Here is a 22488-nt window from a genome sequence, read left to right as displayed (position 1 = left end):
TACCAGATGGCTTGGTTCAAATTATTTCTTTAAAAATCTATAAATGCATTGCAATCAGCATGTTTCCTGTCAGCATTAAAGGAGACAATCCAGAATTCTAGGGGGAAGGTATAGATCAGGCTTCCTCAAACTCGGCCCTCCAGATGTTTTGAGACTACAATTCCCGTCATCCTTGACCACTGGTCCTGCTAGCTAGGGATGATGGGAGTTGTAGGCCAAAAACGTCTGGAGGGCTGAGTTTGAGGAAGCCTGATTAGATAGATAGATAGATAGATAGATAGATAGATAGATAGATAGATAGATAATCGATAGAGAGAAAGATAAAGGTAAAGGTAAAGGTAATGATATAGATATGTGGAATAAAGTTAGAAAAAAGGGAGGGTCAGAAGTTACTTGAAATAAGAAAGAGAGAGGCACACAAAATTACTACCTAGGAACCATCTAAATGCTAATTAGTAGTGTTAGAGTCTTGAATACCCAAGTATAATAAATGTAAATTGTGGTATATTTAGATTTTCAGCTTGCACAGGTGGCAGCACATTCTTCTCAAAATAAAAGTGGGCATCTTAAGACTTAAACCATAGCACTTAATACTAGGTCTGCACTTAATTAAAATGTACACAAACATCTGTGTTTCTCTATTTAGAGAACAGACAAAGGAGACCCACAAGGGGAAAGGGTAATTAACAGGTGGAGTGGGCTTCCAACTGACACCTTACTAAAGTTATAGCACTGACCAGCTGCCTCTCACACAGCACAGGTGGCTACTCATGGTAATTACATCCACTATCTATCTAGTGAAGTGTGCAGCAATGACATTCCTGTATATGCACACTAAGAATATCTTTATCTCTTGTGAATGAAGCTGGGAGATTTCCAAGATTCCCAGGATTCCAGGCAATAATTGGTGTCCTGCCCTTGAAAATTATCAGGAAAGCATTTCTAATTTTCACATTGAATAAGACTAGTTTTGGGAAAACTCTTATTTAAGGAAATATTCCAACTGAAAAGCCAAGTGCATGTGAACAATAGTTTGTTTTGGTTTTCTGGGAATCACCAATGTTTTTCTCCTGATAACTTACACTAGCAGTCAATCCCTGCTCACTCTCAGCTTCAGGTAGAATGGGCATAAGTAGACATATGGATAGGATTATGAAGATATGCAAAAGGGGTTGCAAATGACAGAGAGGAAGTACATTTGTTCATACTTTTATTTCCTATCTAATAACATGGTAGATTTTCATTATATTTAATGACATGAGATACATTAGTTGACTTATGCAGTGATTTCCATTGCTATCCCAACATTATCTTACCCTGTGTTTAAATTCATCCACAGACAGATTCCTTTTAGCATTTGGCAATTTGCTAATCTGAATGATGCATGTATTGCAATAAATTCATTATAACCATATTAAACTTGCTTATAAGGGTCCCCTTTTATCAGTTTGTTCAAATTATCATACCATTCCAGGAACGCAAAAAACACCTTTCAAATATGGTGTCTCTTCAAACACTGATCTTAAAAGGATATTGTAATTCCCAAAGTTACTTCCCCAGCATTTTTTTAAAAAAAATACTAGTCACACCTGTAAGCCACAACTGACTGATATTATAGATTCATAGATTTTTCTATTCATCTTCTAGGATCAGCTTAAGACACAAACCCACAATCTGAATAAAGCATGCATCATTTACTCCAGACAATATATGCCAAAAGATTATACACTAATGTTACCAGCGTATAATAAATCACATGGAATATATTGTCAGATTGACATCTTGAGCTAATCAATAAAAGCAAGACAATGACTAACAGCTAAATCTATTTTCATGCAACCTACAACCCTTAACATAGTTCATCTTGTTAGGTGTGCCTCAGCACGATAGGGATGGAAGATAATTTAACCTTGCATCAATTCGCCAGTTAAATTCTGTAGTGATGTCAGAACCACTACATCTGCCTATGTTTCAGCTTTTTGTAATAATTATATGCTGTAATCAGTTAACGGATGGCTAGTGTAAAACCAACTCACTTTAATGATCTAGAGCAATGACTCTGACCTGACATGGTCTTTTGCAATTACTGCAGCTCATCGGTGTGTGCTAAATTACGCTGACGATGCTGCCACTCTTAAGGACATTGTGCATCCACCCCTCTTTGCTAATAGCCAAACTCATGAGATTAGACAACTTGCGCCACAAACTGCAGTAATTGTATTAGCTCCTAAAGGTATGTGCCTAATGGGAATTCTGCCTCATTTAAGCATCATGCTCTAGCTGAAGTACTTTCATCAAGCTGTCCATCATTCCCTGGGTAGGTTTTCAACATTTGCGAGCCTGCTGGGAAGAGATGTGTGGTGTTTTATCAGATGTTCCAACTTCCACAGGTCAAGTTCTGAAAATGCCAGCAAGGAAAGAGCTAGCAGCATCAATGAAACCTGAATTGCTGCTGGATATTAATCTGAATATAAACTTTCCTGCTTGTGCAATACAGTGGTACCTCTGGTTAAGAACTTAATTCGTTCTGGAGGTCCGTTCTTAACATGAAACTGTTCTTAACCTGAAGCACCACTTTAGCTAATGGGGGCCTCCTGCCGCCACCGCGCCGCCAGAGCACGATTTCTGTTCTCATCCTGAAGCAAAGTTCTTAACCCGAGGTACTATTTCTGGGTTAGCGGAGTCCGTAACCTGAAGTGTCTGTAACCTGAAGTGTTTGTAACCCGAGGTACCACTGTAGTAAATAATAATAATAAGTTTGCACACGTAGCACGGATCCTAATACAAACACATATAGGATATTAACAGGTAAAAAAATATCGCTAAGACTCAGAAACTGAATAGATCGCTACAATAAACTTCACAGCCAGCAATCATACTTGCTTGGCATGGATTCAGTGCTCCCATTACTGGCTAAGGGATGAAGATGAGCATAAATTCGCAGGAATCACCATAACCTATGGAGAGGCCGCCATATGTTGCTGGAAGACAACTCCCATCATTCCTGACCACTGCTGGGGGTAGTAAGTGCAGGTGTCCGGCAACATTCTAAGAGCACCACATTGGTTACCTCCATCATAGCCAACATAATGGAACACCTGCTATGCATGCTGTCAGGGGGACGCCCTACAGAGAGCCGCCCCCTGACATCCTAACAAGCTCCTCACCCAGTGTCAGCACGAGCAGCGAGTCAGGAGAAAGGAATGAGGAAGTGAGCGGGGAGGAGAGAGGGCTCTGTCAGGTATCAGAGCCTCAGCGCCGCTGTGAGAGATGGCCAGGGGAGGAGGAGTCTGGAGAGATGTCGGACACAGGGCCGCCAGAAAGGAGACCGTTCCCTCCGACGTCAGAATTGAGGCGCACGCCCACCCGTAGGGCCAGGGGGCGGCACTTTGGAGTGCCCAGGCTTTTATGCTGGGTGAAAACCTGGAAGAAGCCATTGTGGGGTTCTGACACGGACTAAGCAGTCATGTTTGCTGGTATCTTTGCACTGAAAATAATATGCACAATAAAACTCTGAAAGACAAGATGGAATGAAGCGTCTTTACTCAAGAGTAGCCGCAACCACCTCTGACACATGCCATGACAGATTTGCTGATTTTTGACCTCTAGTACAATTAAGGGATTAACAAAAAATAGATATTGCACTGGACTTTTTTTTTTTTTAAGATCACCACATCTCAGAACATTGAGGAAGACAATTGGCTTAATTATATTTAAGTGGGTGTAGGCCTGCAGCATTGCAGCAACCTGACTGTTCTGTATAAGCTGTTCATTTGAAGGCAGACCGGAAGCAGGCATGAGTGGAAACCATACAGCCATTCAAGAGAAGTGGTAAACAGGCTAAATCAGAAACACAAATAGGTATTAGTGCAAGAACTCCGTAGCATTCCTGTCCTTTCTCTTCATCGCAGGGCTTAGAAACCCAGCAGAGCATAGAGAAACCATCTGGTGCTCTTTAAGAGCCATAGAGATTAACTTTAGAAAGCAAGGTCACAGGAACCTTCCAGGCCACTATGCAACTACAAACTGCTGACACAAAATTCCTTACAATGCACACACTGAAACCGCACCACAAAATCCGCAAAAGTGCAGAATACAACTGGGAGTTGCATGCTAACCCAAAATCAAGCTTAGAAGTGTCAGATGGGGTCAGACTGTTGAGAAAGGTCAAGATTTATTTATTTTTTTAAAAGATCACCCACCATCTAGTCTAACACACACTAACACCACTTAAAATAATCCAGAGTCTAGCAATGAAGATTTTTCTGTGAATTATATAAACTGGTTGCCAAATATCGCTAGAAAGGATCTTCCAAATATACTTTGGACTAATTTGTGTCAAATGCAAGCTCTTTGAAAATTTGGGTTTCCTTAAGGTTGTCCTTTCATGCAACATTTTGTGTCAGTCATCTAAAAGGCAACATACATTGAGAAGGGGATAAATTCATCTGAATGCATGTGACAAGTCCACCACTACCCTGGAGAATAGATGTGCCTTAGAATAAGCCATACTGTTCTTGAAGTTGGCAATTGGCATGTAAAGTCAACATGACAAGCAACCTTTAACACCATCTGTACAAATCCCCATGAAAACTTATATTCTCCCCTCATGCCTCAAAGAATAATTGCACCCCAGGGAAACTCTAGAGGACATTCAAATGATTTTGCTTCTTTTCTGTTACTTAAGGTTTGAGTTTCTGACAACATTATGCTTATGCCTTGTCATAAAGGGCAAATGTGTAATAGAAAATATTAATATACCCTTCACAGAATAAGCTGATTACCTTACCAGTGAACTCATTTCAAGATTTGATTACTATTGTATATGATAAACTATGTACTAATTCTTGTTAACTTAATAATGAGAAAGGATTTTTGTCAGTTCTAAAACCCTATCTAAAACTAAGAGAGGGTGGGTTAGAAACAGCTTACATAAAATGTCAATAAAATACACAGAACAGAAAAAATGAAATGTAAATGTAAAAGAAAAACCTAACTACGGGGGGGGGGGGATGAAAGGCTTTCTTCAAAACAAAGAAACTCATAGAGCACTGAAATACAGCAAAAATACAAAAAATGAACAAGCTAAAATCAAAGTATAAAATGAACAGCATAACAATTAAATCGCAACTAAGTTTATATTTTGGTATGAGCTTTCGTGTGCATGCACACTTCTTCAGATACACTATTAAATTAAATCGCAAACGCAAATTAAAATTAAAATTAAATCGCAAAATTAAATCGCAAACGCAGTGCTAAAATAAGCTTCACTGCTCATTTAAACTATATAAAACAGATGTCGGGTAAGATGTTGGGTGCAGATGTTTCGCAATTGGGGCAGCCACAACAGAACATGCCCACTTTCTAGTAATCATCAGAACCAACTCTGTGTGGACAGAGCATGAAATACATGGTTCAGGGTGGCATTTCATACCATCTCCACTACCAAAAAGAGTGGTCTTCTGCATCAGTTCTGTGACTAATTTCGAAACTGAAACCCAGTGATGGGGAAACTTTCTTCCCAGGCAAAGTGGTAAGAAGGGCAAGAGACAAACAGTGGGTGGAGCAATGGGTCTTGTAAAGTAGGTAACATTCTTGCCATTCAAAAAGCAGTTTCTATACACAATCTATTCTAGGCAAGCAACAGGCATTATGTTTCAGGAGTATGTTCCAGCAAGCCAAAGCACTAGAGGAAAGTTCAGGTGTGGATTTGAGAGAGTGGTGTTGGCCAGATAAAAAGGTATAGAGTGCTTGGGGGATTGAAGTTCTCCACCCCTTTTCAACTATGGACCTCCTTCTTCACTAAGATATTATGCCACACAACCTTCAGAGCTTTGTCTGGCATTTCAGCACAGTGGCTCCAAAGCTATGCAATGAGCTTCCCACTGAAATTCATCAGACACTTAAGCTGGTGAGTCTTCACCAGTTGTTAAAACATTTCTATTTGCTCCAGCTTTCCCTGCTCTTTAATATCAGTTGAGTGGTCAGTTATTACCATTTTGATATGGTGCATTGAATTGTTGCTTTGCATTTGATGGCTTTATTCTTCACCACCTTAGGAAGTGGTATTTAAATATTTTAGACAAATAATATAATAACAGGGGAATAATCATCACAGCTCTGTACAGAGTTATTCCTTCCAGTTGTGTAATACCTGCCTTCTATAAATCAACCATCTACAGTAATTGCAATTTGTATCACTATAACTATACTACAGTAGTATATCATGCATAACAACCCGAAACACTGAAAGCTATGATGGCTTACGCTCTGGCTCCACAGTTGGTGGCAATAAAGCTTCTGAATACTAGTTGCAGGAAATCAAAGGAGGGGAGAGTACTCATATCCTGCTTAAGGGGTTAATCCAAGGGCATTTGGTTGAATACTGTGAGAACAGGATGCTAGACTAGATGGGCCATTGGCCTGATCCAGCAGGCTCTTCTTAACTACAATTCCAATGTATTCAGAAGCCAACTCGAGTAACATTTGACTTGACATGCTGAACTGGATTTGTCAAGCCAAAACTATTCCTGGTTTCTGCTGAACTTCCCCTCGCCTTACAACAACAGAATAGTTTCCCCCAGAAAGTCTTGCCAAAACTTTCTTCTTATGTCCTTAATGCCCAGAACTGTAACAATAAAGAGCTGAGACTTCCCATATGGCTTAAAAAGAATCCTGAAAATTCTCCATTGCTCCATTTTTCACAAGAAGTTTCCAAGCCAAATGGCAATGATTGTGAATGAGAAGCCCATGTCTAATCTATGTCCCAAAGTTGGAAAGCAATTTCTTAACTTCCCTCTTTCCTAACCATGTCATATTTAGCCACGGTGTAGTATTGCAGCATTGCCAACATTAACCATAGCTAATGTGAACCAGGTTCCTGCAAACCCGATTCACTTGGTTAAATTAGGGCCCTCTTGTGTTAATCATGTTTAGTAGTGCAGACACAATGCTAAGATATTTAACTGAGAGGGAGGGGACCACAGCAGCCTACAACCCTTCTACCTACTTTAGCATGATTAAGAAATTGCACTGCTAGATTTGTACTGAGACTATAGATACCAATTCTTTATCACTCCCTTTCTCTATCCTTGCTTTCTTTTCCTATCGAACGTTTGGTTTACTGAGTAGAGAACTGCCACTTATGCTATGTAGCAAAGCACCAGCTGCTGGTGTAAGCCGCCCAGAGTGGCTGGGGAAACCCAGTCAGATGGGTGGGGTATAAATAATAAAATTTATTAGTAGCAGCAGCAGCAGCAGTAGTAGTATTCAAAAGATGAATAATCATGAAAGAACCTGCTCCAGACATTTGACCTAAGTACCAACCATGGTTTTGTTTTTTAGAGAGCACCTGTTGTTCTCTAAAAGAAAGGAAGCTGCAGGCCACAAACAAATGCAAATATTTGTTCAGACTTTCACACGTTTATAATGAGATATAAATGGTGGATAAATTAATTCTCAGCTGAATAACCCTGAATGAAGGGACTCCACAAGGGAGTAATCGGTTGTGGTCCCGATCTTTTATTTAGCCCTTCAAAGTGTAAGAATCCACAAGACAAACAAAGGCCAAGTTTAACAGTTTAGTGCACTTGTGTGCGCACAGTTGTCTCCAATCACTTATGCGTAGATAGCAAAATTGGCAAGAGCTCAGGCCACATTCTAAATCTAACAATCATTTACTACAGAGCAGGTTGTTAGGAACTAATTTTTGCTAGGACACAGTCGTTTTCTAATTATGATTACAGAGTGTTGTGTTGTGTTGCATAGGAACCCCTTGAGCTCAGGAGCATCGATGGGTAGTGTCACAAATGAAGACTGAAAAATCCCCAATGTCATTCTTAAAAAGCTAATTTACCCAAATGCTATGGGGATTTTATACAACAGTGCTTGATCTTTAATGATTATTGTGTTGTTAATGTTTGTGTTTAAAAAAAAACAGCCAGAAAAGCTATATGGTGTGATGTGTAAAAAAAAAAAGTGAATGAATAAGGTTAAACATTTCATTTATCATATTGTGATATACTATCCTAAATATCTGAGTTGAGCACGTTGTTCCACTCTAGCCAATTTGCTGCAGCTGCAACAAATCTTACAACTCAACTAGGCATTCCAAAATTGCAATGATATTTCTAGATTATTTTTCTGATACCACCTTGCAGAGTTTCATTAGGCAAGGTTGATTCTATACTTTTAAACACACCCTTTCCTTTGAGAAATGTAACTTCTGGAGTAGCAGAAAAAAGAAGGAAACTGTGGACTTGAAGTAATCTTTAGTTCAAAGTGAATGTGTGATTCTCACCCCCCCAGTTCAAACTTAAGGTGAAATTTTAGCCGTGTCACTCTTAGAGCATTAGGTTTCCACAACTAAAATTAGCTGCCATATAATTTCATTAAATATGCTATGACACTGAGGGTATAACACCAGATTCAATAACAGACTGCATGATCACATTTGTGACACATTTAATGCTACAGATAACTGGAAACGTATTCCGTATGAATTACACATTTACCATTTAAAATAATAATAAGGAAAGAAACTTTTTCAATTCACATTTTGGAAAGCATGGTTCCTGACCTAACGGTACTCATAATAATGGCATGTTGTTTGGTAGCATTTCCTAACACTACGTGGTGTGCATTCAGATCAGATAATTTCTACAACAGTGACTTGAACATATAACACTAGGCATTTAGCACTACTGAATTAATAACATATCCAATAAAGAGCTAGTTTCAATGCATTTTAAATCAAAATATTGCCATGGCCTCTGCCCCATTCCCCCACCTTTTTCAAAGGCAAAGCACAAAGGCTTAAATTAGCTTTGTAGTACTAATTGGACAGAATAGTGCAATCTGCAAAGTTGATTAATGGCCCTGTTCTCAGGCTGGGAATTGCAACTGCAAAAGAATTAGGCCTCTGAATTTGCATAGTTTCTATAATTACAACCCTCTTCAAATCTCATTTCCTGGCTGAATTTTGGCTCCACATTAATGTTTTAGTATAATTTGTACAGATCTCGCTGCTGACATGCAGAATGATGGGATACACAAGTTACATGTACCTGGCAAATCAATCTAACTACAAGCAATCTACTTAACACACTAGTAGAAATTGTGGGAAGCTATTGAAGAAAGCTTCAATATAGAGTATTTTCCTCAGTCCAGTCAACACACTCTTCAAGCCAATCTTGCACAATATTGAGGTGCAAACACAGTTCTTTTCAATTTATATTTAAAAATAAAAATGAAAGTAAGAAAAACATTTTAAAAACATTTTGTATCTCTTTTAAGAGTGTTACATCTTGAGATAACCCCACATTAGGTTGAAGATCAGTTCATATCACCTTTAGGCACAAGGCCAGCTGCCTATTTTTCTGGCCAGCTTAACATTTTTCATCATAGTGAGTGGCTTCAAGCATACCCACTGCAAAGCGGCTCTGTGAGAGCTCCATTGTATATACACAATTCAAGATTAAATATGCCACCCCACAACACACATTAAAGTTAAAGAGACCCCTGACCTTTAGGTCCAGTCCTGCTCCAGTTGCAGGAGCTGGGACTGAGCAACGGGAGCTCAACCCATCGCAGGGATTCAAACTGCTGACCTTCTGATCGGCAAGCCCTAGGCTCTGTGGTTTACACCATACGTTAGGGTTGATTAAATTACTGTGCAGAACCATGGTTCTTGCTCACATTCAAGTTGCCGTGAACAAGTAAACGCAATCTGGGTCAGTCATCTGATTAAAATCAAACAGGAACATGCAAAGACACTATGAGAGAGAGAGGGCATATGTTTATACCCCAGCGGGTCCATGTAACCCACCCAGGGGGACCGTGGCATCTTTCACATGACAAAAACTACCATAGAGATATCAACATTTTCAAAAGTAGGAGATCCAAGGTTTGGCTTTCGAAAACAGAGGGTCTGCGGTACTAAGCTAACTGGGAACCAGTGCTATATAGAATCAGTGATTAATAAAGTCAATTATTACAGGACAAAAATGTGCACACACCCCCAATCATTGGAAAGCAAACTGTTAGAGCAAGTCAACAATAATACTTGCCCAAGAAGCATTTAGTGGGCAACACCAAGCACAGCAAGGTGGAAATGTCAGGTGCCAGCTTTAAGAAGAACCACTGTGGAATGAATTGAATTATATTTCGACCATAAGGCACCTGTGTTTTGTTTTTTAAATATGGCAGGATTGAAGTGATTCTTTATTCTTTTAGATAAACGCACTTCGTCAATATGGTGCAGAAATTGATACATCCGAGCCACAGTTCTTACCTTATAGACAGCAGGAATGATTTGGTGCATTTTTAGCCTATGAAATACAAAGACGTCGTAAATGGCCGAAACTGCTAGAACAGTCACTCCTTGCTCCTTCCACAACATGCTGCAAGTGGCACATAGCCCTGCACCCAAGATCCAGCCCCAGGTTCCTTCTGAGTAGTTCCTTGTGCAGCAGTGTTTAGTGTAACAGACTAGGGAAAGCAGGAAGAAAAGGCAAGCTCCAATATCAGCCCTTCCTACAATTCCTGCCACCGCTTCAGTGTGGATGGGATGCGAAGCAAACAGCAAGCCAGCCAGTAAGGTCCAATATCCATCACCAAACAATATTCGGGAAAAATTTGTGAAAAGACCTGTGACTGCAGCATGTAAGAGGACATTTACAAGGTGGTAGCTCCAAGGGTCCATTCCTCCAATAGCATGGTTAATTCGAAAAGAGAGCGTACAGAGAGGTCGATACGACTTGTGACTCCCACTGTGAGTAAGGAGAGTGCCCCAGAAGTCATTGTAGAATATCTGAGTCCATGGCGTTTCAGGAAGAAGATCCTGGTTTGTCTTGATAGCTCGGCTAAAAAATAAGAGCAAACACAGAAAGAATCAGACTACATGACCACTACAGTCGAGATTAGTAAATTAAATGCACATTCTCTCTTCTTCTTTTTCCAAATTAGCACAAAAAATATGTAATATCAGAGCTATTCCACTTCTTAAAATTTCATACTTTGCAGTACAAGCAGTGTTAGAAGTATCTCTTCTATTGACTTTTTGCTACAATAAATTTCCATATAAATTGGCTTTTAAAACCTTAGAAACAGATGTTGTGCTGGATCCATTAAATTAAAACACCCTTCAATGACATTCATCTGAGTCTAACCCAGAAGCAATCACTTATGAGTTGATGGGTTATAATTAAAATGTAAAAGAAATATGAGTAACTGACAAAAAAAAAGTGTGGCTTAAACTAGCAGTTCCTTACCAGTTCCAAACTAAAACCCCAATTGGCCTTTTGCACACCTATTTTAATTTACATGATGGAATTAAATTTGCTGACATGAACTAGCAATACCTACACAAAGTTACCAGATATATGCAAATTTTTAATCCACAGAGAAATTCCTTGACAGACACAACAAATCTGTCTAATAAAGATAATTCTGCAGCCCATGTTTGACCAAGTATAGGTGGCTAAAAGTCTGTGCATTTCACAGGGACCTGAAGTTAAGTTTTGCTGGTAGCCAGTTCCATAAATTCAAAGTGACTGTTTTATTTTGTCCCTTCTAACCCCATATTTTCCATAGCAGCTTCCGAACAGGTAATGACATAGGTATAAACTCAGTTTCCTCAGCTACTGTATTATACCAGCTGAAATGAAACAGAAATGGAATCTCTCTGTGCATGTGTTTATTTTCGCATAAAAGAAATCTGTTCCTGGTGTGAGCTTATACACATACATGTAACATTTTACACACTGGTTTGGATGCAAAGTTGTTAAACTTGGGTTCCCTTCCCAATTGTTAGTTGCAAATATCTCTCTATTAGCAGGTCTATAGGTAAATCACTAAAAGGATATGTATCAATTAAGCACAAACACATACACAATACAGCCATGTGTTTCACTGGACAACTTTATCTTACAAATGGGGTGGCTGATATAGGGCTTAGGTTGGCAAAGAAGATACAAAAGGGATGTTATCCCACTTTTTGCAAACTGAATTAATGGGAAAACAGATTTATTCAAAATTTCAGATGTAGCTATACATTTTATGACCAGAGTTCATTCCTGCAGTGATGCAACAGAAACTGAAAGAAAGAAAACATCAGAGATCCTCAGACACATTACTACCAATCCTTTTTGCCTTTTTAAAAAAAGAGCATTACATATAAATGGATTGCTTTCAGCAGGTTTGCTCCAAATAGAAAAAAATGCGGCCATTGTTGAATTTGCTGACATTGCAAATACACCACTGTTCTGCAAAAACATACTAATACAAATCTTGGCAGTTCCATTGTCTAAAGTACATTGCTGTAACATTTTAAGAAACTTTTGTTATATGTAGATCCTTTTGGTTTGCATATACTGTAGATTGAGGTCAGTAAAATATTTATTTTGATTTTTGCTGAGGATGTTTATGAACTTTGCCTCCATTTCTAGTTCCACTTAACTATTATTAGAAATGGAAATGGGGGGGGCAAACAAAATCTTCATTTCTAGTATGTTTATTGCCCCATCATTATTTAATTTGACATCAGAATCTTCTGTTTGTGATCTCATATCCTGAAACACAAGTTTCCAGACTGAGAGACAATGAATGGGATGCTGAAAACAATCAAGGGCTGCCTCCAATCCACTACCACAGCCAAACAAGAGTGGCCTTTAATGATGGAAGACTTCACTTTCCAGAAAGTCTACACTGAGGCAACATAGTTCATTATGCTAATGAACTTCACAGGACTAGAAAATATAACCAGGAGAATTAAAAGGATTCATTTCCGAAGTTTCGCAAAATTAGGCAAACATTTCCAACAGACTTAAAAAAAAAAATGCAAGTGGCGCTGTGGTCTAAATCACTGGGCTTGCCAATCAGAAGATCAGTGGTTCAAATCCCCGCAACGGGGTGAGCTCTCATTGCTCTGTCCCAGCTCCTGCCAACCTAGCAATTTGAAAGCATGCCAGCAAAAAACATCCCCTGACACATCCCACTCCCTTCTTCTCTTCTACCTATTTGATTGCCCACATGGTAGGGCCCATTTGCTGGTATCCTAGAAGAGAGACCCTACCATGGGCAGATTTCCTCAAGGTCTCGCTGAGGGAAGAGAATGCTGCTTTGTTACAACTGGGAATTGTGACTTGGCAGCTGGTCTCTTCTCCACAATTCACCAACGCATAGGTCCTTTTGGACCCGGGATGAGGGCAGAATCTCCTCATAGCAGGACGAGGCAAGCTAATGCATGCTCCGCGAACACGTGCAAGGAACATGAAATGGTCGCCACCTGTACACAGGTTTACTGCACTGCAGCACCACACAAATAATGGCCAGATATAGGTATTGCAGCTGGTTGGCTAGAGTTCATTTAGGTGCCTCAGTGGCTTTCCTGGTTTGATTGATCTTCCTCCATCTAAGAAAAAACATCAAATAAGAGTAGCTTCTCCAGAGAGATTCCTATGCCTTGTTTTACTTCCCCTCCCCTGGATGAAGGTTGCACAGGAATTTGTTTCATAAGGCTGAGATACCTTGTAGAAGAAAATAGGTTTTGCATTAAGTCTGTTGAGGCTCTTCAGTTTTACGGTGATGGCTGGCGGAAACTTCATGAAAATTCCATTCCACTTAAAACTATGCAACGGGTCACAGCTCAGTAGCAGAAAGCATGCTTTTGCATGTAGAAGGAACCACATTCAACCAATATGTAATTGATGGGCTTGCACATAGTATAACTGTGTATCGGTACTAAGCAGATTCAATTGTTTTACTATTCAAACAGTTACTTAGTTTCCTACTCTAAACTTTATTGAAGCTACATTTAAGAAGGAAAACATTTACAGTATTCTAAACCATGTATCCAAACTTTTGAACAAAAGTGGATGTTTGTCTACAAAAATACATTTGTTGTTAGATTCTGGGAATGGTGTACTCTAGTGGCTGCTCTCTAGGTCTGAGGCAGTACACAGGAGCATACTTTTTAGAGACTTAATATCCATGTCCTAGAACAGGGTCAGCAACCTAAGGCCCATGGGCCGGAAGCGGCCCATGGAGGTCGTTTGACCAGCCCACGAGCCACCCCTGAACTGAGTTGCCCACTCGCGTGCTGCACTAAACTGGTACAGTGTGGCATGGGGACTCTCTTCCTCAGTGCAGGAAATTGCATCTACGCATGCACAGATGCTGAAAATAAAATCAAATGCACGGTTGCTCATGCGCACGCATGATTCAGCCCACGGAGGGATCTCCACGGGACCGATCCGGCCCAGGCAAGATAAACCTTGCCGACTCCTGCCCTAGAACAAGATTAGCATCTATATGGGGTTTCTGTTTTGTGGTAACTAGCAGTCATTTCATTGGGAACAAAGTCATTTTATTGGGAACAATACTACTCTATTACTCCTTTTAAAAAAGAAAAAAGTGGGGAGGGGAGTAAAGAAGAGAGAAATACCTGGAACTACTTTTAAAAAGACAATAAATGAACAAGGAAATGTTATAAAAATGCAGTGATTGCTTACAGTTAGGTGTCTAGAAAGTAAAACACCCCCTACACACACCTGTATTAGAAGAGAATTGGGGGAAGTCACAATACTAAATCAATTCCAACTAAAAATAAAAAGGTACCAACTTATTTAGGCTTTAAAGCAGGTGAGACTAACCTGACACCCTCCAGTTGTTGTTGTTGGGCTCCAACTCCCATCACCTCCAGCCAACAGGGCCAATGGTCAGGGATAATGCGAGTTTCAGTCCAAGAACATATGGAGCTCCACAGTTTCGTCATATCTCCTTTAGAATGATGCATGCGAGGGAAGTTATTCCTTGGAGCAGTTACCAGAAAAGCCTTGGAGACTGAACAACTACAGCATCGAACGGTAAACGCTGCTATCTCAATTAAGAGGGTGCTTGCAACACCTGAACCTTACTACTTTCAGCTGTGCTGGTGTGATCAAGTGTCCCCCCCCCTTCCTCCCCAAATAAAAAGAAAAATTCAAGAAGAAACTAAGAACAAATCGTGGGAAGGTTTATTTCACCTATTAAATGTTCGTTGGCCAAATCAAAAGCAATGTTTGAAGCAGTTTCCTTAACACCTTAGCAAGTGCTACAAACACTATCTGCACAATATTTCAGGTGGTTAACTGCTGCAGGAAGAATCCGGGTTAAAGGAACCAGCAAACATTAGATCACTACTATCACCTAGTTTTCTCACGAAGATTTTATCTTCAGATTCCAGTCATTATTCCAGCATTACTAATGGGCATTTAAAACAAAAATCTGAAAGGCAAAAGTGTCACAAGGAGAGCCATTTGTCATAGTTCCAGCACAACTGGCACTTTTCTGTCAGCCACAGATAACATTTGCAGGCTCAATAAAGGAGTCTACCCCTTTATGTTTTAATGCCTGCCCATTCTGCGCATCCCAGGGGGAATCTGTGGCTTACTCATAATATCACTAATGGCTTGTATTTTTAAACATATCTTGTATTGTCAAAATGGCTAAAGGAAAGATTGGGGAAAGATTGAAAGTCAAGGCAAAGGACTTCCTTATTTCCCTACCAAAATAAGAAATCTATTTATGGAATACTGAAGTGACGATATTTGTGCATAGTGCATGTAGCTGGCTCACATTTTTTTCAAAAAATAACACTTCATAGAGATTAGGAATAATTTTGTAGTCTTTGGCCTACTTCTGTGGGCAAAACAGAAAACCAGGGCAAGCCCATAGGAAATTTTACCTGAAGTTGTGGATATCCTGAGAATTTCCTCACCTCACTTTCTACAATAGCCAATATTGGGGGGTGGGGAGGGAAAGCTTCCAAAAATGCAAGAACAACATTGCAGCAGTACAGCATCCTTAGGAAGAAAGGCGCCAGGTGACACCAGGGCAAGTTTCAGAGTAAGGTCAAGCAGACATCTACCACTGGAGATACAGGTATGTTGCGACTAGAATAGATTATCCACTTTCAGTTCTGCGATTCCGTGGACCAATTATCTGCTGAAAGTGTCAAGAGGGGGAAAAATGCTGCATTCCCACTCCAGCCTTCATCCCTTGCTTGCCTTGAGACAGATCTTCATTTACGACTCAGATGTTAGAGTTAATTCAACTTGTGCATAACAGCAGTCTGTGCCTCCTATTAACCAGAGGGGTAAGTGCAATCCGCTCTCTATAAAACTGTCTACCGAAATTGATGAGAGAAAGTGTATGTTTCAATGATGCAGGACAAAGTTGCTTGAAAGGAGAGAGATGATGATACCCACTTACTAAACCTATAACCCTAAACTGATCCAAATTATATCACTAGAGTGGTCCAATCTCTCTCTCTCTCTCTCTCTCTCTCTCTCTCTCTCTCTCTCTCTCTCTCTCAAAAGTGGCATTGCTGGTATCAAAAGTTCCACAAGTAGTTTCAGGGTTTCTTTCAGATGCTGCATGAGCAAGAAACTATGTCATTAGTACAGTTGGGTCTGATCATACTTGAGTTTAATGCTGCTGCCCAGCATAGATGCATGACAAAAGAGTCATCAAACTTAATTTATTGCTCTCCCAAAAACAAATAACGGTTTACTTACCTTGCTGTAATGGTGTAACATTTATGTTAGTTCAATTAACTCCTAATCACTACAGGGTACATAAAATGGGATACAGCTCAGATATATGACATTGAAAAATAATTTCCACCGCACCTTTCTAAACATATGTTTAAGCATCCACCAGGAGACTCAACTGCAATTATCTTACTTTTTACAGTAAACTATATGTAAAGGGGGGGGGGGGAGCTAAATACATTAACCTTGGCAGGGAAGTGTTATTAGAATCTGATGTTTAGAAGTCAATGAAAGCCCCTAGAAACATAATAATGCTGCCCATAAGCTCAGCAATGTTGAACTTTCAGCATTCTTAATATTGTAAGAGCTTCTAGTAGCATTTTACAATTTTTTTAAAAGTCCAAACAAGCAAACAATCAAGCACAAAGTAATAACAAAAACAGGAAGAATAAAATTACAAGATAATAAAAAGGAATGAATGGCATAAAATATATTCCATAGTGGAATACAAGATGTGTATTTGTACCAAACGTACAAAATATTCTTGAATGTTGCCAAATAAATTCATTTCTAATGGGAATGTGCCAACCAAGAGATTGCTTGGTCATATAAACCACAAAGAAACTATGTCAGAGGGGTCCCACATCACTCCTGGTGGCACATATTTTATGAGTCAGTTTTTTGGAAATGGCAATGAACATGACTTTTTTTAAACCACAGATCCACAGAATAAACAGATGTGCCCCTCCACCCTTGAAATATAGAATCAATTGTTAAGAAGTAAGGTCAGCACTGGCATCATCAAAAAATGGATAGGAGATATAACTTGGCATCCAAGGTGACCTGTTTGCCAAAAATACTGCCAATCATCTCTACAACCTGTTTCTGTACATAGCTATATCCCCACCACATATGCCAAAATGTTCCTCGATCTTTACAACTCCACCAGCATAAGGGGGAACCAGATCTTATAATATGGGCGGGGTTAAAACTAGTAGTGGACCACCTTCAAAGAATTTTCCCTAGTGTTAGCAGACACATATCTAAAGGGACAAGTGGACCAGCTCTTAAGCCATTGAGAATCTTTCATTTCTCCATTATTATTATTATTATTATTATTATTATTATTATTATTATTATTATTATTATTTGGTCCGTCTCTTACACTAGCGGAGAGAACTGGGATTGTATCAGTAGGGAGTAGCAAGCGGAGAGAACTGGGATTGTATCAGTAGGGAACTTACCATTTCAGGGCTCTAACAAAGTATTTACTGACTCTCAGTGCTCTTGCCATGCTAAGATTTGAAACTAAGCCACAATTCTACTTTAGGCTTTACTTTCTTTAAATCAATGTAAAATGATATTTGCAATCTCTCAGATTCTGTCATCAAGATTATTCTAGGAAGAACTATGTGGCAGAAGCAGTTCCGATTTCCTGACCTGGATATTATTACCAATGGAGGGGGCCCAGATTTGAAGACACCTGGAACCCAAGTAGAAAATATACATAGGGTGAGGGCATCTGTTGCTTTGTTCTAGGGTGAAAGACCTACGTATGGAGGCAACTCCTGCTGATACTGCAAACAATTTTATTCAAACGTGTTTCTAAGGAGACCTGCAGATCTAAGTCAGAGATAGCTAACATAATGCCTTCCAGATGTTATTGGCCTACAACTCCCATCATCCTGACCATTGGCCATGCCAGCTGGAGCCAAAGGGAATTGTACTCCAATGATTTTCAAAGAACAAATACCATTAAAAATTCAGAGAAACGTAGTTTCTAGAGAGCCCAAGTGAACAGTATAACGAATCAATATCAGCCTTCCAGGAATGCTTCAGTAAAAAGAAATCTTTTTAGCCTGCTCAAAACCATAAAATAGTTGCCGCATGCTATTTCTAGAGAGATGCAGTTTCAAATGGTAGGTGCTACTCCAGGTAACCATAGGCATGTGTGTGATGTTGCATGTCTACGCTGCAGCAGCAGGCACCCACAATCCTGAGGGAGTGTTCCCTGAGAAGTGGAACACCACTGGATGTCCACATACTATGCAATGGCCCCGATTCACAAGTTGGATGTTTTAAGTAGAAACTTCACTATGGAGATTCTGTTTTCAGCACCTTTTGATTTATGATTGTCAGAGGGTCATCGTGGCTACTCTAGAGTAACTCCACTTGAGTCCAGTTTGTCTTCAAAGACATTTATTGTGCTAATTATTTACCGTGTAGAGATTGATTGACTGATATTTAATACGGCCATTGGCCCATCACACAACAATTTCCCATACCAACATATATGTACTTAAACCTCCAAATTTAAAACAGCCATAAACTACAAAAAACAAACAAAACAAAAAACCAACAACATACAATACAATAAATTTGCAACATAAACATCGCCCTCTGCTCATAAATTAATAAAAGACATCAATGGTGATATCAATCGTGTAGAGACAGCTTAAAACACGACCTCTCATCCCGAATCAGAATCCAGCAATGACGTACGTCTCTTTGTACGCCAGCAAAGTAGTCGGGGCACCCCAAAACACTGCCCCCTTGACCGGCATTGTGGCGCTCTCCTTACCTCTTGTGCCGGAAGGAGCGATGCCCTTTCAGTTTCCTCCCTGAGCAGTTGGGGCCCTGGCTCTCCAACATCCCTAAGCCCCTGTCTGCATCTCTCCACCCCCAAACTTTCCCATTGTTCCTCACTCTGATTTCCCCCCCCCCCTCCGAGTCTCTTCCTCCCCCTCTGGCTGCTTCAGAACCACTGGTGCTCTCTGTACTTGAGGTGGACGTCAGGATGATGGGGCCTGGCTCCCTGTAGGGAGTCACCCTTACAATGATCAATGCCTAATCTAGTCTTAGAATCAAAAGCCTGGAATGCCAGGATTTAAATGCCAGTGCTGAATGTCTGGATGAGATTGTGAAAGTATTTGGGGTGCCATGTGCATAAGAACATGAGCCAAGGAGTACCGGTAGTTCTCCTTTCTTTTCATTACTTGAGTTCAGAGAGAGCATTAACATTAACATGCAGTAGAAGACTGGGACATAAATCATCTACAGAACTATTTATATTATGTACAATTTTGGATCTGCAAAAGGAAAATAATAATAATCATGTTCTTACATCAGAGGACAGCTAATGAAATTCACCCGCTGACTGCACTGCTTGCACACAGCTCTAGAATTTGACAAACTAGTTATGGATAATCAATGTTATGGTTTTGCCATGAAATGTACCATGCTATGCATAGTAAATGAGGAAATATTAACATCTGTTTGGTCTTCAAGAGCAAGCCTAAATAGCATACAACTTCCATTTAAGGGATTGTTCCAAGGATCCACATCACTTTAGAACATGGGTAGGCAAACTAAGGCCAGATCTGACCCAATCGCCTTCTAATTCCAGCCCACGGACGGTCCAGGAATCAGCATTAAGTAGAATGTGTCCTTTTATTTAAAATGCATCTCTGGGTTATTTGTGGGGCATAGGACTTCGTTCATTCCTCCCCCCCAAAAAAAGTCCGGCCCCCACAAGGTCTGAGGGACACTGGACCGGCACCCTGCTGAAAAAGTTTGCTGACCCCTGCTTTAGAATCTGCATTATAAGGTGTGTTTTGGAAATACAGAAAGGAGCAAAATAATATTGCTCCCATTCATCCTTTGCTTAAGGCCAAAAATAAAAAATAAAAGAATCTATAGCACCAAGGTTATATTGCTAGCTGTGCCATTTCCCCTCAGGTTACTAAGCACCAAGTGTCTTTAAAAGCATTTTGAGTTCTCAGCAATATGACTCAATTAGTTTATACAAATTATATAAATATAAATAGAATGGAAGAACAAGTAACACAAACCTTTTTTTTATTTTTTAAAAATGGGGTGTGTCTACATGCCAGCAAAAATCATCTATTCTTTATAATACTGCCAGTCTTGTTAGTGGCTATAAATGAATTAACAGATGAAAGCTATCACTGGGAATCAAGGTCCCACTATAAAAATGCAAAATCGAAAACCTATTATCAGCTAGTCTCAGTTCTCACACCACTATTTGAAAGGCTGTCTATATCCTGTCATACCAAAAACTAAGAGAATGATAAATGTATTGGAGGTGGGGCAGAAAGGGGGAGGTTAAGCACTCAAGCATACAGAACTGAAAAGCTGCATCAGCTCCTCAAAGCAAAAGCAAAAATAATAATAATGAACCTTTTATCCCCCAATACTGATAAAGCTGCAGAAACAATAGCATGCAGTGGCAACATAGCAAGGTTGCAAAGACCCAAGCCATCTGAGGTTGAGCATTACATAGTTAGCAATACAGTATAAGTTGTTGCAACTTCTGTTAGGATGTTTTAAAGCACCATTATTTTATTAACCCTATGTCGGCCATTCTTATTAAATACAATATTAAATGTTGGATCCGGATTAATTATGGCTGCAAAGCATTGTGCAACTGTGCAGAAAGCAACTTAAATACACTTATGAGAAGCATTACTCGTCCTGATTTAATACTTCGTTTACCACTGAGAAGGAACACAGAGAAACAGGCATTGTAGTCATACAATGGAATGATATGTGATAAAATATATTGTGGGATTAGAATGATAAAAACTGTTTTTTATAAGTGTCCTACTTAGCCTGATGACAGTAGGCACCAAGGGTGGAAGTCCTTTTTCACCACACTGTTGAATTGCGTCTCGGGCAAATGTACAAGTTTTGGTGAGTGCTAGTAGTGGGTATGGACAGCAGTAAAGGTATGTGGAGCAACAGCTCTGAATCTTTAACTACACACAATAGGCTATAGTTACAGGTAGGTAGCCGTGTTGGTCTGAGTCGAAGCAGAAGTATCTGAAGAAGTATCTGAAGAAGTGTGCATGCACACGAAAGCTCATACCAAAATATAAACTTAGTTGGTCTTTAAGGTGCTACTGAAGGAATTTTTTTACAATAGGCTATGTTACAGTCACATAAAAGAAAGGTTTCTGCCCACACATCTCTCCATCCTGTCAAGCAACAGGCACCGCCACATCACAAAGGGACTTTCTAGGCAGGCAAATGCAGTCAAAGAGGGCACCGATTATTGCCAGTGAGAGGGAGGGCCTGGGAAGAGGAAGTGGGGTTTATGGAGAATAACAAGGGGCAGATAAAAGAGGCCATAGGCCTGAGTTTTCCCAGAGGGTAATTGGGTTGGTTGGTTTATTTATTTTTATTGTGTATATTGTGATTGGTTTGTTTTTATTCTGTGAACCACCCTGAGACCTCCAGGTATAGGGTGGTATATAAATTCAATTGATGATAATAATAACAACAATAACAATAGGGTTGAAACAGACATTGGCCATATACATGCCAGGCAAATTCTTTTCTCTTCTGCAGACCAAGTGGGGCTTGCTGTAGAGACCTGTGTCAAAATCAATTAGAAACTTTTTCTCATGAATATTGCTGTCATATGTAAAATATTCTGTGGTCCTCCGTGGATGAACAATGATTTTAAGGGAACTGGGGAAATGTTCTGCATAATTATGGGCTTTATGGATTTCAGCTTGGTTCCAACCTCATCACCATAGCCTTTCATTGGGAAAGACTATAAATCAGAAAGTGAAAAATGTATTCTGGTGACACAGAAAAATCTGATTTATCTGTAAGTATTATCATGCAAAGAAGCTTAAAAGACCTGAGCAAATATAATCATAAGAAATAGGCAACAAAGTTTTAACAGGATGATTTAATTTATTGGGTTACTAAATTTCTGGAGTAAGCTAGCTCAGCAATTCTCTTAAGAGAACCAGTCTCCTGGCCAAAGTTTGAAACATGTGTATTGTTTGCTATTTAACACTCGACTTTAGGAACTATGAAGGAATCAAGAGAAATGGCAGTCCCATGTGCCTTCTTTTCCCATTTCAGATAACTCAATAGCAGGGGAGGGGAATCTTTTTAAATCCACAAGCCTTATCGCGATTGT

At 39.7% G+C, this 22488-nt stretch overlaps 1 protein-coding gene across 1 annotated transcript in view; it reads right to left on the bottom strand.

Annotated features, from left to right (window-relative positions):
- The window catches only part of TMTC2 (transmembrane O-mannosyltransferase targeting cadherins 2), a 184278-nt gene that overhangs the window by 98700 nt on the left and 63090 nt on the right, over positions 1-22488 (bottom strand). Inside the window, exon 2 of the mRNA XM_035126826.3 lies at positions 10292-10862. Coding sequence (XP_034982717.3) covers positions 10292-10862 — 571 coding nt within the window. The remainder of the gene's footprint in view (positions 1-10291; positions 10863-22488) is intronic.

The sequence above is a fragment of the Zootoca vivipara genome, chromosome 9 (assembly GCF_965207765.1).
Source record: "Zootoca vivipara chromosome 9, rZooViv2.hap1.1, whole genome shotgun sequence".
Lineage (NCBI taxonomy): Eukaryota > Metazoa > Chordata > Lepidosauria > Squamata > Lacertidae > Zootoca > Zootoca vivipara.
Note: the sequence above shows the minus strand (reverse complement) of the source record. Positions and strands in the feature narration are given on the sequence as shown.